The 15,995-nt window shown below is 36.6% G+C and overlaps 1 protein-coding gene across 3 annotated transcripts; it reads right to left on the reverse strand.

Annotated features, from left to right (window-relative positions):
• Nucleotides 1–417: 417 nt before the first annotated feature.
• Nucleotides 418–13,451, reverse strand: gmppaa (GDP-mannose pyrophosphorylase Aa). Of its 3 annotated transcripts, none has more exons than XM_017303752.2 (13): nucleotides 13,306–13,451; nucleotides 11,988–12,085; nucleotides 11,254–11,357; nucleotides 10,878–11,070; nucleotides 10,722–10,781; nucleotides 10,488–10,618; nucleotides 10,326–10,340; nucleotides 7,014–7,148; nucleotides 6,758–6,855; nucleotides 6,626–6,672; nucleotides 5,641–5,733; nucleotides 4,919–5,087; nucleotides 418–965 (listed from the first exon to the last, which is right to left on the reverse strand). In XM_017303752.2, exons 1-13 carry the CDS (start codon nucleotides 13,343–13,345, stop codon nucleotides 955–957), a joined length of 1,194 nt encoding a protein of 397 aa, XP_017159241.2. In that variant the 5' UTR covers nucleotides 13,346–13,451; the 3' UTR covers nucleotides 418–954. The 3 variants fall into 3 exon arrangements, with proteins under 3 accessions (XP_017159241.2, XP_008401416.1, XP_008401421.1); XM_008403194.3 differs by lacking the exon at nucleotides 418–965 and adding an exon at nucleotides 3,704–3,938 and having other exon boundaries at nucleotides 13,306–13,450; XM_008403199.3 differs by lacking the exons at nucleotides 418–965; nucleotides 10,326–10,340 and adding an exon at nucleotides 3,704–3,938 and having other exon boundaries at nucleotides 13,306–13,449.
• Nucleotides 13,452–15,995: the final 2,544 nt, after the last annotated feature.

Here is a 15,995-nt window from a genome sequence, read left to right on the forward strand (position 1 = left end):
AGGCGCCTCCAGCTCTTTAAAAAATGAAGAGCCCACTGCACTGAACCTCATTAAAAACCTCCTGGTTATTCCACCAAATATTGATTTCTGAACTCTTTCTGAGTTAAAACATTAGTATTGTTGTTTTCTTTGCATTATTTGAGGTCTGAAAGCACTGCGTCTTTTTCGTTATTTTGACCATTTCTCATTTTCTGCAAATACTGTAAATTCTAGATTTTTGCTTGCATTATCAGACACATGTTGTCAGTAGGCCATAAGAACAATGTTCAGTTCACTCAAACAAAGTAAAATCAGAGAAACTGATAATTTAAAGTGGTCTCTTAATTTGTTTCTCCTGAACACAAAAGATTCAGCCTTGGACTAGACCGATGGAGGACGGCGGCCCTGTCAGCTCAGTCTGGTTTTGTTTTTGGATGATATGGTTTGTGTGCATCACTATGGAGAACACAAGATGACACCGGGGTGCATCAAGAGAAGAAAGTCAGGTAGTAAAGTCTGATCCATGGAGGCTCGTTCAAGTCCCAATGGGTGAGAAGCTTTTTGAAATCATATCTCTTCAGTTTGAAGGTGCATTGCATTCATCAAAGACAGTAATTTTCTTTGCCTTCCTCCACAACTGCTGGGTAGAAACAAATGTCTATTTTCCACCTCTGTAAGGAACTGGCACGTTCAGATATTTCAGAGGACAGTTTAACAAAAGATTATCTTTAGCCGGTGATGCATGGCAGTCCGGTGTTATTTCTCTGTACCATATGAAGCTGAGCAGTGCGAAATGTCGGCTTCTATTTGACAGCTCATTTGTCACTCCTGTAGGCTTTTGTGAGTCATCATCCTTATCAGCCGCTCTGTATCCAGACAGGAACCCTCCACCTGTCCTCTCGAGTGGAAGCATCCCTGGACCTTTGCCTGCAGCCAGTTGTACGTTCACCTCCTGAGCTGTAGTCTAGCACACACTCACACGGCGCCTGGAAGCAAGTAAAAAGAGGTGCTGAATTTATCTTTCCACCATCATCCCAAGCAGACATGTCTGTCTGCTGAACTCACAAACATCTCCGTTTTTGTTTGGGGATTTTTTTTAAAGTCAGCCATGAAAGCATGTCTGTTCACCATGTTCATGTTTCTTATGACCTGAAATTTATTTTATGTAATAGACTGACATAAATCGGAGCATAATTGAGAAACGAGAGGATAAGGAAACACCTGCCAGTTGTCTGAACTCAGTAAATTCAAGGTCACAAGCAGAAGTGTTTCCGTCTGCAGCAGCCATAGGCAGGGAGGTTGGGGACGTCATGAGGTAAGATATTACAAACATCCCAGCAAAAACACATGAAGGCCAGGATTTAAACCTTCACGGTGTCAACAGCTACATCAAGATGCAGTCTAGAATAAATGTTTTTTGACAAATTTATTATAAACAGAACTCTGACAAGTCGGCCTTACATTTGTATTTAAGACTCACAAAGTCAACATTCTTATTACTTTCTGGGTTTATGTCTCTACAAGTTTTGCATATTGAGAATTATGTAGATTTTTGCTCATTATTCTTTGCAAAAATTTATTAAGCTCAGATTATATCGAGAGTCTGTGAAAAGTCTTTCAGTTCACAATATATATATATTTTTCATCTATCAAAAAATGACAGATCTTGCAAATGGTTTATACATTTATTAATCACTTAAATTATACTTATTGACAAAATCTGAAGAATATGCAGCAACCTACATGAAGGAATACATATGACAAGATGTATAAACTCTGATGTGTTTTATGTTTCATGTATCAAGATTGAGTGTCCAGATAAATCATAGTTTGTATTAAAATAAAGTGAACAGATATTTTTATGGGTTAATTTTGCCCAGTTAGACATTTGTCAGGCTGCTGTTATGGTAAGGGTCTTGAACTGACTACTTTTCATTGCGTAACAAATGAAGTTATGATGCAACTAAAGTTGGTCATAATGTGTCCATTTTAATAAATTAAAACGTTGTTGAAAATGACATTTACCTCACTAATTCAACAAGTGAAACATCGATACACCTATGAAACAGAGTGACACATTTAAAGTGCTGCTATGATTACGATTTATTGATTACAGTGAATAGAAACCAGAAATAAAGTTGATCAGAAAATGAGAACATCACATAGGACCAAAACTAAATAGATTTTTAACAAAAAAAATCTTTTTAGTTACTACACCATGGGTTTTTAACCTTGACAAGCCGAAAACCCATTTTTACCTCCATTCTAGGTAAATAAAACTAGCTTAGAGCTGCAAATGTTAACTTTAAAAACACAGTATAATTTTTAATAAATATCTACCAAAGAAAAATAGTTAAAGAACCTTTTTACCTTTAATAAAATAACTTTTGCAAAAAAGGATGGATACATATTTCTATGTGATGTTGAGATTTGTGAAAAAGTTTTTAAAAGAAGAAAAAAACCACATAACTAAAAATTCAATGATGCAATTATTCCATAAAATTCAGAATAAATCACTAAAAGCTGAGTTTGTCATTACATATTTTAAAACATTTGTTGGTTCAAAGTTATAAGTAGCCACTGTTGAAGGTTTAAAGAACATTTTGCAGCTTTATGGCCACAAGTTGCAGACCTCTGACCTTCATTATCATGTAACAGTTAGTAGCTCACATTTGAAACAAATTACAGAAATTCACACCCATTTTGATAATTTTTAACTTCGAGATCCACCTGCATTATTCCTGTTTGGATGCAGACATTTCCATCAGAAGATTGCAAAACAATCAGTTGTAAAATATATAAAAATCTATTTCTTTTTGCCAATTACAAAAGTGAATACAATTTTAATAAGGAATTATTGATTGAAGAGAAAGTTTGCAAAAACCAAAGAAATGCTGTAAAATATATTTTAAGAATCTCATTCTGCAACAAGGAAAAACTGACAATTGTCCTGCTTTTTCCCCATCACAGATAATTGCTCTATATTTGTATTTTCATCAAACTTCATGTGTAAATAGTAAATTCCACAATTGTGGGGAAGTCTAATTTTTAATTTTGCCTCTAACGTTTAAGTTTCATCTGCGCTGATGAGATTCCTACAAACTGCAGAAAACAGAGAGCCAATTCAGAAGAACAAACCTCAAATCAACACAGGAAAATACTGTACATTAACAGACATGATTAAATCATTACGCAGCTGCAGCAGCACCAAAATCTTCATCTCTAATAGAGACTCTCGTTGCACTAATTTGAACAAAACTGCTGAAGTGATCACGAGAGCTCAAGGGCTTAATAAGTAAATGTTAAAGAAGCTGGAGGAATAATTTGGAGCATCTTCTCCAGTGATTGCCAAGGCACTGTTTAAGTATGCAGAGGTGGAGCAAGTCCACATTTAGAAAAGCGATGCTACTTGATTGCAGCGCAAGTCTTAAATCCTGCTGATTTATTTTGATGGTAGTCAATTTCACGAGTCTAACAAGGAAGCCACTAAAAGCTTTCAATCAATGTTTTGGAAAAAAGTGATTGCATTAAATTCCCAGAGGTTTTGTTTTATTATTTTAAAGAATTACTCCTCACATTTAGGTTGACAAGTGAAAATTGCCAAGAGAAGAAAGAGCATAAAAGAATATATATTGAATTGGCTGGCATGACATTATTCAAGGTAAATGGAGATGCATGTGGCTGTCCAGTGTTGCGTAAATTCTTAAGAAAAAATATATAAACGTATTTTTCAAAAACAGTTTAATGAAGGCTTTTCATATCCATCTTAAACATCTTATGTACAGTAACTCTCCATCAGAGCCGGGCTTGGCCAGCAGCAGCCTTTCAGTGTCGACGGGAACAGAAGTGAAGCAGATACTAAAGGATGATTTGGTTTTTGAAGCCGCGGTTCAGATCTTTGTGTGGGAGCACAATCGAGTTCAGTATGATCACCTCAGAAGGAATGGTCACGTTGCAACCTGAGGAGAAAGAAAAGCTTTAAATCCTGTGCAGAAAACAAAAACATTACACATCACACTGACTCATCATTACCCCAGTGATGAGTCAGTGTGATAAGAGAAATTTAAATTGGATGCAGTCCTTAAAAAGTTCTGGCCTTTGCTCTATTAAAAACGACTCACCATTAATGTGCAGTGCACATCTTGTCACATGACCACACATTCAATTTAACTTATTGGGATTTTCTGATTTTGTGTCTCTGGACTTGACTTGTCATCAGTCCTAAAGGTAGTTAAAAATATATTTTTAATCTGCTTTTTAGTAATTTCTTTTGGGATTTTATGCACTATTGCCTATAATGAAGCCTTTTGTAATTTCTAGATCTTGAAAAATGCTTTCTAAATAAAGTTTTACTCACTTCCTCAGGTTGCGTTCCCACTGCAGCCTGAAGTGACTATGTTGCTCCAGTTGGACGACAACTTCAAGATCGTAAGCTAAGCTCCACCGTTAGCCTCCACGGAACCGTTAGCCTCCACGTTTACTTCCACAAACACTGAGCACTTCTTCTTTTTACGGCGGTTGGCAAAACACTGAGAACGCTGACGCTATTGCGCCCTCTACTGCGCATGCGGGACACCTTCAGGCCGTTTGCAGTTCACAGTGGAGATCATATACATGTTGCCTATATTTGGAAAAAAATCCGACTTGACAAAAAATCGGAATTGGGTCACTTCGAGCTGCAGTGTGAACGCAGCCATGCAGACCAACAGAACGTTGTGAAGGAGAAGCTAAACGATGAGCGGTTTTCAAAAATAAACATTTGACGAAAGCGTTTTTTCCTACAGCCCAATTTACTCTGACAAACTGAAATAAAATCTGAGGCAACCAGCCTTTAGAGATTACACCTAGTTAGGAAGCAGAGTCCTCCACTTCATTTGTGTCTGGGACAGGTAGTAAATGTCATATCTTGTCATAAACACAGAGATTCAGTGAGGCTTACCAAGAATAGTTATAGAAGGTGTGAGTTTTCCATCTCTGAAGAGCGTCTCGCTGTCAATCTTTGCAAATGGATCATTTGGGTTTGGGTCACTGGGAGTTCCTTCTACTCTTGCCCACTTGCCTATGGTACTATCCCATCCCACAATGCTGTTCAAAACACAGCACTGATCCTGATAAAGAGCAAATGAGATCATAAAATAGACGCAACAAGGTAACAATCATTTGTAATCAAGAATTAATTAACAGCTGATTGTACTCTGACTAAAACATCGATGGATTTCAGATATCCAGTGAAATAACATTGAGATATCCAGCAGGGAGCGTTTATTTAGAGGAATACATCAACTAAGAATCTGGCCTTCTATGCATTATGCAATGAAAACCAATAAATCTCCAGTGGAATAAATCCAGTTTAAATGTCCCCCGGTCTTCACAGGAGACATGGGATTAAATTACAGCAGCCTGAAAATCGTTAACCATGACATCTTTGTGCCAGGCAGTGGCAACAATATTTTTGGAGACAGATGAGGGTGATGATATACTTTAGGGATGTCAGATGCGAAGGATGGATAATGTTGGCATTAAAAATATAAAGACAGTCTCATCTTTAGCTCTAAGTTCACCTTAATATTAAGCAACATTTAGCATTTATACTGAGTAAGAAAACATTACATTGAAAAAAGAACACATTTTCACTTGAGTTCAGTGCACAGAATGGCTTACCTGTAGGTTTGCACCATGAAGAATGATTGATTCTCGAACTCTGACCCCGGCGCCGATGGTAACACCAGTTCCAATTGAGACGTTGGGACCTAACTGCAAAAATAAATACAAAAGCAAATAAATAAATAAAAAAGAAATAAAGAAGAACCCAAACTCGTCACAACAAGGTACATGGCAGGGTAACATTTCAACAGTTCATTGCACAACTATGGTAAAAGTTTACACATTATCTCAGAGGCAGACAGAATCATGAGGAAAACGTAGGCAGCTGACAAAAAGGAAAATAATCTAGACTTTTATAGACATATCTGCAAATAAATTCAAATGCAACAACTGTTGCCTAATATATTTCATGTGTGATGAACTTGCATTTTACATACTAAGGTAATATTTAGTCAGCTGGACAGCAGCAGATGCTCCCCACAGATACTAGTAGCATTGCTCAAAATAATATAGAATAACAAATAAATAAATGATTTAACATTATTACTGTTTTTAGACTAAACATACAAAAAAAGACAAGAATTTGCACATATTTCATTTGTTGACAATTGTTTACAGACACATAATATAAAGTTTCAGCTGCCAGTGAGGCACGTTGGAGTTTATTTATGTGTAGTTGCACTGACTGTTACCAGTAGAGGACAATGAGGAAGCCCTCAACAACAATCAAAGTTACTCATGTGACTTTTTGGGAAAACAAACTGGTCACCTCTGACCTCTGACCTCGATCAAGCGAACCACGATCGCATTGCTTTTAAAAACAAGTCTAACAAGTGAGATTTTGAAAGAAACTTAGCAGATGAAGCCAACTTGTAGCAATAAGCAACAATCACCTACCAGAAGGTTTTAGTCCAATAAGTGTTAGAAATGCATGCAATAGTAAAGTAGAGGGATGACTAAGTCTGCCTCTGCTGTGTTTCATGTCTTCTTGGCTACTGTTACATTTTAACAGAGATATTGTGTTTCTATTTAGAGTTCTTACCACAGCAGTGGGATCAATATTGGCTGTGGGATGAATATAGACATTACCTGGGCAGAAGGAAAGTGAGTGTGAGTTGACGTGTACAGGTCAATATTTTTTGGGGTGGATGTACAGCAAGTTTATAAGTGGTACCAGTTATTTTGGGTCCTCCCTCTTTATTAGGAGCCAGTCTTTCAGAGTGAGTTGTGTGATATTGATTGAGGTACAATCGACTGGCATAAATCGCAGACCTGTGAAACGGAACAAAAATAGTTTGACAGCAAACAAAAGCAGAAACAAATCAGATTCTCGTCTGAATGAGTCACGGCTGAGTGGGCTGCCAGATTTGCCGTGACAACGGTAAAGATCACGACGTCTGTGATGCGGCAGGTAAAAATGCTTCACTCACCCTGCAGACTTAATCTGGCTCCAGAAGCTGAGGGTTTTGTAGACGTAGAGTTTGCCCTGTCCGGCCAGGGCAGTAAATATGTCCTGCTCCAGCCTGATGGCTTCTGCTCTCTGCCAGCCGTTGGTCGGCTCCTCTCTGCACCAAACAGATCGTCAGAATGAGGCCGAGAACTTCAAAAGTTTAGGTATCAATCAATAAAAGACTTTATGAAGCTTAGGGATAATGTGGGCATTTGGGCTAAAGGCAGTTTTTTTGCCCTTCCCACTCAAGTGTTTTCTTTTTTAATTTCTTCTGCACAAGCTACTTAAAATAAATTAATGGTACAGTTTTCAAGGTGTGCCCACACAAAAACAGAATGTTTCCAAAACAATCGCTGCATTTGAATTTTCTAAAAACCTTAAATAAACATGGCATTATGTCATTAAAGGTCTTCATGAAAATTAAAGGAATTGACCTAAAACTGTGACAGTAACTGTGACAAGCATGCATGTTGTGATATAAAGCAATCGCTAAAAAGCAAAGGAGACGTGAAGCATGCAGTGTAAAGCTTTGGGTTGTGTGCTGGAACACATTACAGTGGCATCAGTTTCCAGGAACCGATGTGTTGACAACAATTTAAGAAGAAGATGTCACTCTAAACTCAATTCAGGAAAAAATAACCTAACAATTAGTCCAACTGAACTGTTCAATATACATACATATTATCAGTATGCACAAAGGTTTAGGTTGAAATTACCCGATAATGCTTTTTATTTATTTATTTTTTTTTAGAAATATTGTTTTTTAATCAACCACAGTTTACACATTTTTTAATACAAAGCATGCTTTAAAATGTTGTTTTACTCTTTTCACCATGCAAAACGAATGCTGGACAAAAGGCGGCCATTTTTAGAGAAATGAAAACATGAAACTCTTCACCTGTTTTAAGTGAAGCAAATGCTAAAGATTTTGAGAGTCCTGTTTATTTTATTATGTAATGTGGTAAAATTGCACATTTTTGAATCAATATGCTTTGAAACTATTGTTATATAAATTGTGTTATAAATGTTATTTTTATGATATGGACCCCACATTGTCATGGCAACAGTGAATAGAGATCCAAATAAACAAACAAATCCAGCTGCAGGTTGTACAGGAACTTCAATTATATTGTTATATTCAAATGCTTAAAACAAAAAACATATCTTATCCACTTCTAAGACATAACCTGTATACAAAAAAAACAATCCATTAACAAAATTATCGAGTTTTTCTTAAATTATTTTAAGATTTTGTTGTACAAAATCTTTATTGACGAGAATCAAACAGACAATCAGAGAAAAGGATCATGCTGCAAAGGTTTCAAGGTTAGGAATCAAACCTGCTATTAGCCTCGGTACATGGAGCACCTGCTCTACATCTACGTCATATATGCTGTCCCCAGAAACCCAGATACCTCCGAAAGAAGCTTTTCTTTAACAAATAACCCGCAGTTTAAGATGAGACACATAAAAGGCATGTAGACTCTGATGGCTTCAGTGGTGAAACCAAACCTAATTACTCAGTGGTAACCCCTCCCAAAAAGAGTCTTAAAGAAGAGTTTACGTTCTCCATATTAATCAGGGTATCCAACTTGGTGCATTGTAAGACCGTAAAGATCAAACAGAGTCTTAAATATTGATGAAAAAGAATATTTTAAAGGATCAGACCCATAATCGAAGACTTACTAAGAGAAGGGTGGATGTGAGAAGAAGCAGAGCAATCCCTGAGAGACTGCAGTAAAGGCCTTCTCATTTCTATCAAGAATCTCTGATGTGCTCCAAAGTTTGCTGATTCAGCACCCGCTCCAGTTAAGGTCCATTGATGTTAGCAGGTGAATTATTCATGGTGCGTTTTGTCTTTTCCTCAGATTTCCTAAATGTCCTTTGTGTACCATTGTGAGAGCAGTGTGGTGTTTAAGCATATGTAAGCAGCTGCAGGCATTTCATAAAGGACGGTAAAATGTTCAAAAGTTAAAGAGTAAAACAACAACAAAAAGTGGCAAACGGGATCAGTAACAAAGTTTCACCTACTCCGACTCCAACACTGTAAATATTATTCTAGACTAAACAAATGCACTCCAGGTCAATTTGCCCCTTTGCCAGTTCCTGTTTCCATTTTATACCTTTAAACCATTTTGTAAAACATGTTAAACCATGAGGTATAAGTTTATCTCTCTTGGTTGTTATAGATAAATAATGATAAAAAATACTAAAGTCCAGAATGTATGTAAAAGTATTCACACCATTTGACCTTTATTATATCGTTTCATTCAAGCCTTTGAAGTAGGGCTGAAACGATTAATCGATTAATCGTCAACTAATTTAGTAATCGATTGTAAACAGGAGAATACAAACTCAAAAAAGGCCATTTGCTGAAAGAACATCTTATTCAGAGCAGTAAATAAGCCAAAATTGTATGAATTATATCTACGTTTTGCATTTAGGATAAAAACAACTTTGTGGAACAGCTTTATCTTCACCCGGTTCAGTTTCACTGAGGAATGAGTTTTATTGAGTTTTCAGCACTAAATGTTTTCTTTTATTATTTTAAAAAAAGCTACTGAAATATTTATTTGCATACAAAAACAGTGTGGTTGTATGAAAAATCTGTACAATCTGATTGTTAGAAAAAATGGTAGAATACTTGATTACTAAAATCATCTGTCCCACTTTGAAGTTCACATGACATTTTTGGTCATTCCTCTTGACTAAACACCTAAACAGGAAGGAAAATATCACATTTTCCAAGGTTCTGCCAGTGATTCTGAAGCTAAGGAGACAGTTTAGGAGGTCTAGATAAAAATGGGTGTTCACACTAAGGCTGTTGGGGGATCACACACCTTACAACTGCACCAGCTGAAGGATCACAGACTACCGGATTTTTCAGGCCAACTAAAGCCAACTAACTGAATGTATCAAAGTGTTGCGACGGCAACCGTTTGAAGGAAGAAACAAACATACCAGCAGGTGGTGGAGACAGAATATCCAGACAAATCCAGGAGAGTTTGTTATTTAGAAAAAAAAAATCTATTCGACTCATGGATTCTTTTCAACAAAAAATATATTAGATTTCTACTTCTCTGATTTGAAGTAAATTACTCAAAAGGAAAATAAAGGGCCACCTTATAAACAAAAGTCTCAACAGCAAACACAAAGCATTCTTTAGAAAACGGTGCTTTAGGCAAGCATTCACACAGAAACCATTGTTATCGCAGCTTTTTGTGGATTAAAGCTCGCCACATACTCCAGTTGTTCTAAAGTCACAGCACACAGCCTAAACATACCAACTTACCCATCGTACGGATAGCTGACGATTGGATAAGGAAACAGAAAACATGGCGTGGAAGGGAAGAAATGGAAAAAAGTGAACAAATGAAGAGGATAAAAGAAATGAGAAGATGGTATTCACATGCAGCCTCAGACCCTCATGAAAGAGAAAAGTGCTGCAACTTACAGCAACATGTCCTGCTGGTTCTTCTGAAAGACGGCGCCGATGTGCTGGAAGATCTCTGGGTTAAACAGGTAAATGCCACAGTTGATAATATCGCTCACAAATGTGCTGGGCTTTTCCACATAATGCAGAACCTGAACAAAAAAAACACACAAAAAATTAAAGCCTCATTTTCAGAGTCTCTCAGTTTAAACACGGATGAATGGCCAGGTGGACCAGATAAGGGGCAGTGAATACCTCATTTGTTTGCTCGTTCTCCACGATGCAACCATAATTCATGGACTGCTTCCTGTTTGCCTGAGAGTCGAGAAGTTTTCACATTAAGAGTCTAACAGAAAAGTTTTAATAACAGTGAGCAAAACAACAGCGGCCCGCTAATCATAAAAATCTCACCGTTGTCCCTAGAATAACAAAACTGCTTGGCTCTCCGTGCTCTTTCTGGAAGTTGAGCATCTCTGTGAGAGGAAACGCTGAGCAAACATCAGCATTCAGAACAAAGAAAGCCTCTGGACTGCCAGACAGGATCTGATCTCTGAAGTGATAAATGCCCCCTCCAGTGCCCAGGGCTGCAAACTCCTGTAAATACCTGCAGTGCAGAGTGGAGAACAAAGAGATAGCTGTAATTGTTTGGCAATGTTGGTGCATTAGAGCTGTAAAGTTTCTCCTTTCCCATAGATTTAAATAACAAAAGATGATAAGCATGTTTTAAAGAAAAAAATTTTTTTTTCTGCATTTCTCTAATGACGAAAACAAAAACTCTCTTGTTCACCTGATGGACATTTTGAACTCCTGCTGCGCATTAAACAGGAATCGGTTCAGTTCTTCATTTGGCTGATAAAAGCCGATGAGCAAAATCTCCTTCAGGTTTGGTACCTAAAAAAATAATTTGAAAGAAAACAAAGACTGTCAAAAGAAACATCCAGATAATTATGGATAAAGAGTTTTCCCTACCAACATGCTCAATTGGTAAAGAAAGGTTTAAATTCAAAGGTATAACAATTTGTCTGTGACTTGAATTAAATAACTCTAGAATAAAATAAAAGATGGATAATTTTAAGGCTCAACAAACCTCGTTGACAAAGTGGAGTTGGGTCAGAAAAGGAAAGATGTAGTCAGTTTTTGCATCACTTTGTAAAGTTATGTAACAACGTACAGGTTTTAACCAATAGTCTGAGGATACAGGACCCAAAAGAACAATTTAAAACCTAAATGACTAAAACCAATTAAAGTCAGTGAGTAAAAATGCAGATAATTTAACAGATGAATAATTGCACCATTAAGCTATCACCATTATCTACAATGTTTAGAAATAATTATTTCACTATTATTAGTAGTTGGTGTACTACTGATCAGTGCCAAAAGAATATAATTTCAGGTTGCATTGCAGTGCGCATATATGCAATTTATTGGGCTCTCAAAATTGAGAGAATTCACAAATTCTAGTTTATTGAGATGAAACTGTACATCTATACACAACCTGGGACTGATGAGAGAGGCACTCACTTTGACACACGCCTCAATGTGGTGCTGAAGCATGGGGACACCAGCCACTGGGAACAATGGTTTGGGAACTTCGAAAGACAATGGTCTGAACCTTGTCCCTGAAAAGCAAAAACAAAAAAAAAGCACCAGATTACGTTTAACAACACATTTTTAAAATATCGCTATCTGGTACAACACTGGACCGATTTGAGTCTTATCTAAAAAACAGATACTTATTTGTGACAACAGGTAACTTTTCATCTGAGCTAACATAAATCCCATCAGGGGTACCCCAAGGTTCCATCTTGGCGTCTCTCTTATTTAATATTTATATGCTCCCACTTTCTCAAATTACAGTAAGTAATAAGAACAGCTATCATAAATACACAGATGATACCAAGCTCTACTTTACGATGTCACCATTTGAACCCTTACCAGCACTGAACAGATGCACAGAAAGAAAGGAGAAAAAAAGTCAGTGTGTAAAAAAGTGACAGTTTCAACTGTTTTCAGATGAAACTGAAGTCGTTACTTTTGGACCTAAAGAGGAACAATATAGAGTCAGCATAAATATATATGGAGTCTGTGAGTACACAGATTCGGTTGTTATAACTAGAAATGAGCGATCAGGTGTGAAATCTGGTTGTACTGATGGAGTCAGACCTGAACATTTATAGACACAAAGACAGTTACAAAGTTGGCCTTCCATCACCTGAAGAACATCTCCAGGATTAAAGCACTAATGTCCCAACATGATTTTGAAAACGTCACCCATGTGTTTATCTTTATTCACATTGATCACTGCAATAGTGTCTTCACCAGTCTGCCTAAAAGGTCAATCAGACATCTGCAGCTGATCCAGAACGATGCGTTTCTTCCTCACTACGATTAGAAAGTTCACATCATCAGCTGTGCATTTCTTTTTATAACTACACAGCATTTATGTTGAAATGTTGCCCTTTAATTCTTTATTGAGCTTTTATATATTTCTGTTTCTGAGTGAATCTACATACACTGCCTGACATATTTCTGCTATTGCACAGAAATGTCCCCATTGTGGGAGAATATAGGATATATTTATTCCATTATAATGGAAAAATAAATCTTGTACAAGTATAACTTCAAAAGAGTTTCTCCTTCAGCTTTAAATAGGTTGAGAGCATAGACGTGTGGACATTAGACATTTTTAAAAGATGTCTTGATTTGTGTTTTCGGATTAAGCCACGTCAGTCACATAAACAAGCTCAGCCAGTTTGTTAGCATTAGCAGCTTAGCTTCCCTTCAATAACACCAAGACCACCGACTATGGAGACCGGACAGGATGCAGGTGGATTCTCACCTTTTTGGGGACCTCCGATTAAAATGACCGCCTTCAGCATGTTGACTGAGGAGCTGTATTGTGCCAGAACACCTGCCTGATGTCAACCTGTAACAGCTGGCTGCTCGCTTCCGCATCCACGTACTACTTGTGACGTTACGAGATTACCGTGAAAACCCGGGGCGGAGTATGTTACAGGACGGGATTTAAGAGGCGTTGTTCGGTTTCTAAACTTGAAATCTTAAAAATATCTTAAGATTTAGTAAAACAAAAAAAGAATTTGAACGGTTGTTACTTTAAATGTTTGTATATAAAGCAGACCATTGGCAAATCTCAAATGTCAAGATGGAATCATTTATTAGTTTTTTTTGTTGCAAAACATGCAGAAATGAATACAAATAATCAAAAAATCAACATGTAATATTATTTTACACAACAAAACCACACTTACAGCCTAAATATGAATGAACCTTGACTGTAGAAATTTTTTGTGCCTTTCTTTAGGGCCAGATTTGTGGCTTGCCCAACTGTCCTGTTACAGCTTCTCTCATCTGAATTGTGGATGTCTGCAGCTCCTACAATTTCTCTATTAATGCTCTTCTTGCCTGTTGGTTAGGTGAACGACAAAGTCTTCATAGGTTGGCAAATGTTATATACTGTTTCCATTTAGAGAAAGTGCTCAGAGAAATGCTTTAAGGTTGGGATGTTGTTTTACAACCTAAACTTGCTGAAAATGTCCCCATGTTTTTAATCCTGACGTGTCTGGTGTGTTTCTTGGCATTCAGCATTCACTCTGCAAAACAAATAGATTTTTTAAAATTCCCATCTGAAACTCACTTTTTCTTTTGGGTTTTAGTTTGACTTCAATTTATGTCCAATCAGCTTCTTTATGCTCTAGTGTTTTATAGTTTTAGCTACTTTTATCATTTAATTTTATTGTATTTACTAAACTAATTGCAGACATTTTTCTTTGAACAGGGTGACATATTTTGAAGTTTGCAGATGAAACAGTTACAATTATATAATATGTGGTGTATCAGTTCTTACTTCAAACTAAATTTCATCAAAACCAACAATTTTAGAAAGTAAAGTTCAGATTTTAGAAAAAGTCCAGTCCACCGCCTTTAGATCTCATTAAAGGAGAACCAGTGGAGCAACTTATTAGTAAGAGAGAAATAAAGGATGAAGCAAACGGTAAAAGCGTTTCGCAAAATTATTGGTACCAAATTATTTGATTTAACAGAAAGATTTTTAAAAAGAGTCACATAAAAGGCGACATCTACCAGACCCCTGATTTCACACTTGATGATGAATTTGAGGCCTTACATCTATTCAGAAAGCCTAAAGACCAACACATGGATCAATTTTAATTCATTATTCCATTATTTAGTTAAATGAAATGTTTGAGTGTGATTATTTTGATATTTTAGCCTGATCTTTGATAGTTGTAGATATTTCTGTCTGAATTTAATTTTATTTCAATTCAATTCACTGGAAAATACTTTATTAATCCCAAAGCGAAATTAAATGTTGTATTAACTCATATTATTCAGCATAACACATAGTGATTGTATTTGTGTGTTTTTTAAATGTTTTTCACAAGGGTGCAAGGGAAATTGTAACTGGTAACAACTAAGTAAAACTGATTCTATGGAAGCCCATTTCCGCCATGAAAGAAAAAATAAGACCAACTGGAAGTCATAATTTCGACTTTCGAAGTCATAAATTTGACTTTGAAAGTTATAATTATGAGATTCAAAGTCATAATTTCGACTTTCAAAGTCACAATTATGAGAAAGTCGAAACTATGACTTCCTGTTGGTCTTTTATTTTTTCTTTCATGGCGGAAATGGGCTTCCATATGATTCTGATAGTCCAACATTTTGGTCAGCCTTGTTGCTATTCATTACCTTGAAACACAAAAAGGCAGAAAACATTAAGATATGCACATCAGCCACTACATTAGAAACCAAGCTTTTAAATCAATTCAAGACAAAAATAGTTCAAGGTATTCACACTTTTGTAAGCACTTTTAATAGAACAAAAACAGAGCAAAACAAAAGCTACGGTATGTTGTTATGATGTGATTATGTTCAGTGTAACCAGACTCCCATAAATGAGACACACAACCTGGCAACGATACAACGTGTGAGTACGTGATCCCAGATTTTGGCGTAACATTTCATGACAACGCTCTGTCACCTGAAACTTCAGCTCAGCGTCTTGTTTCTCAGAGTATCTTTGGCACCAACACAAAGTAGGTTAAGTTGTTATTTAAGAGTTATTGCAGAAAGCAAAATAACTCAGCTGTCAGTTTGAAAGACTCATAAAGACAGCAAATAGTGTGCAGTCATCTCTAATGGAGGAGTCTGCTTTCATTCCTCCTCATTAAAACATGACCTGAAGTAAAACAGTCTCCTGAGTGGTGGTGTTCAGAACTCAAACATATGCAAATAAGGTGCGAGTTTTCATCAAACAAAATTCAATAACATTTCAGTCACCAAGAGGTGAAGGTGCTCTGGTGTAGGCATCCGTTGCAGGAGAGGCAGAGGAATGTGACGCACTTTCAAACTATCTAAAGTTTAAAGGTTTATTTTATTTGCCTGCTTCTCCGCCTAACAGATTGTTTTCTTTTATAGCGCTTCTAAACAATGTTTTTTTTATAGGTTGCTACAGTTTTGGACAGTTTTAATCAAGATACAAACTGTGAA

The sequence above is a fragment of the Poecilia reticulata genome, chromosome 2 (assembly GCF_904066995.2).
Source record: "Poecilia reticulata chromosome 2, P_reticulata-male-v2, whole genome shotgun sequence".
Lineage (NCBI taxonomy): Eukaryota > Metazoa > Chordata > Actinopteri > Cyprinodontiformes > Poeciliidae > Poecilia > Poecilia reticulata.

Excerpts from the sequence above, each read along its gene's own strand:
- gmppaa (XM_008403194.3), bottom strand. The coding sequence starts at position 13,345 with ATGCTGAAGGCGGTCATTTTAATCGGAGGTCCCCAAAAAG. Across the intron at positions 10,782-10,877 it reads TTGTTATTCTAGGGACAACG|GCAAACAGGAAGCAGTCCAT; the intron begins GTGAGATTTTTA and ends CTCGACTCTCAG. Across the intron at positions 6,673-6,757 it reads GGGAGGACCCAAAATAACTG|GTAATGTCTATATTCATCCC; the intron begins GTACCACTTATA and ends CCTTCTGCCCAG.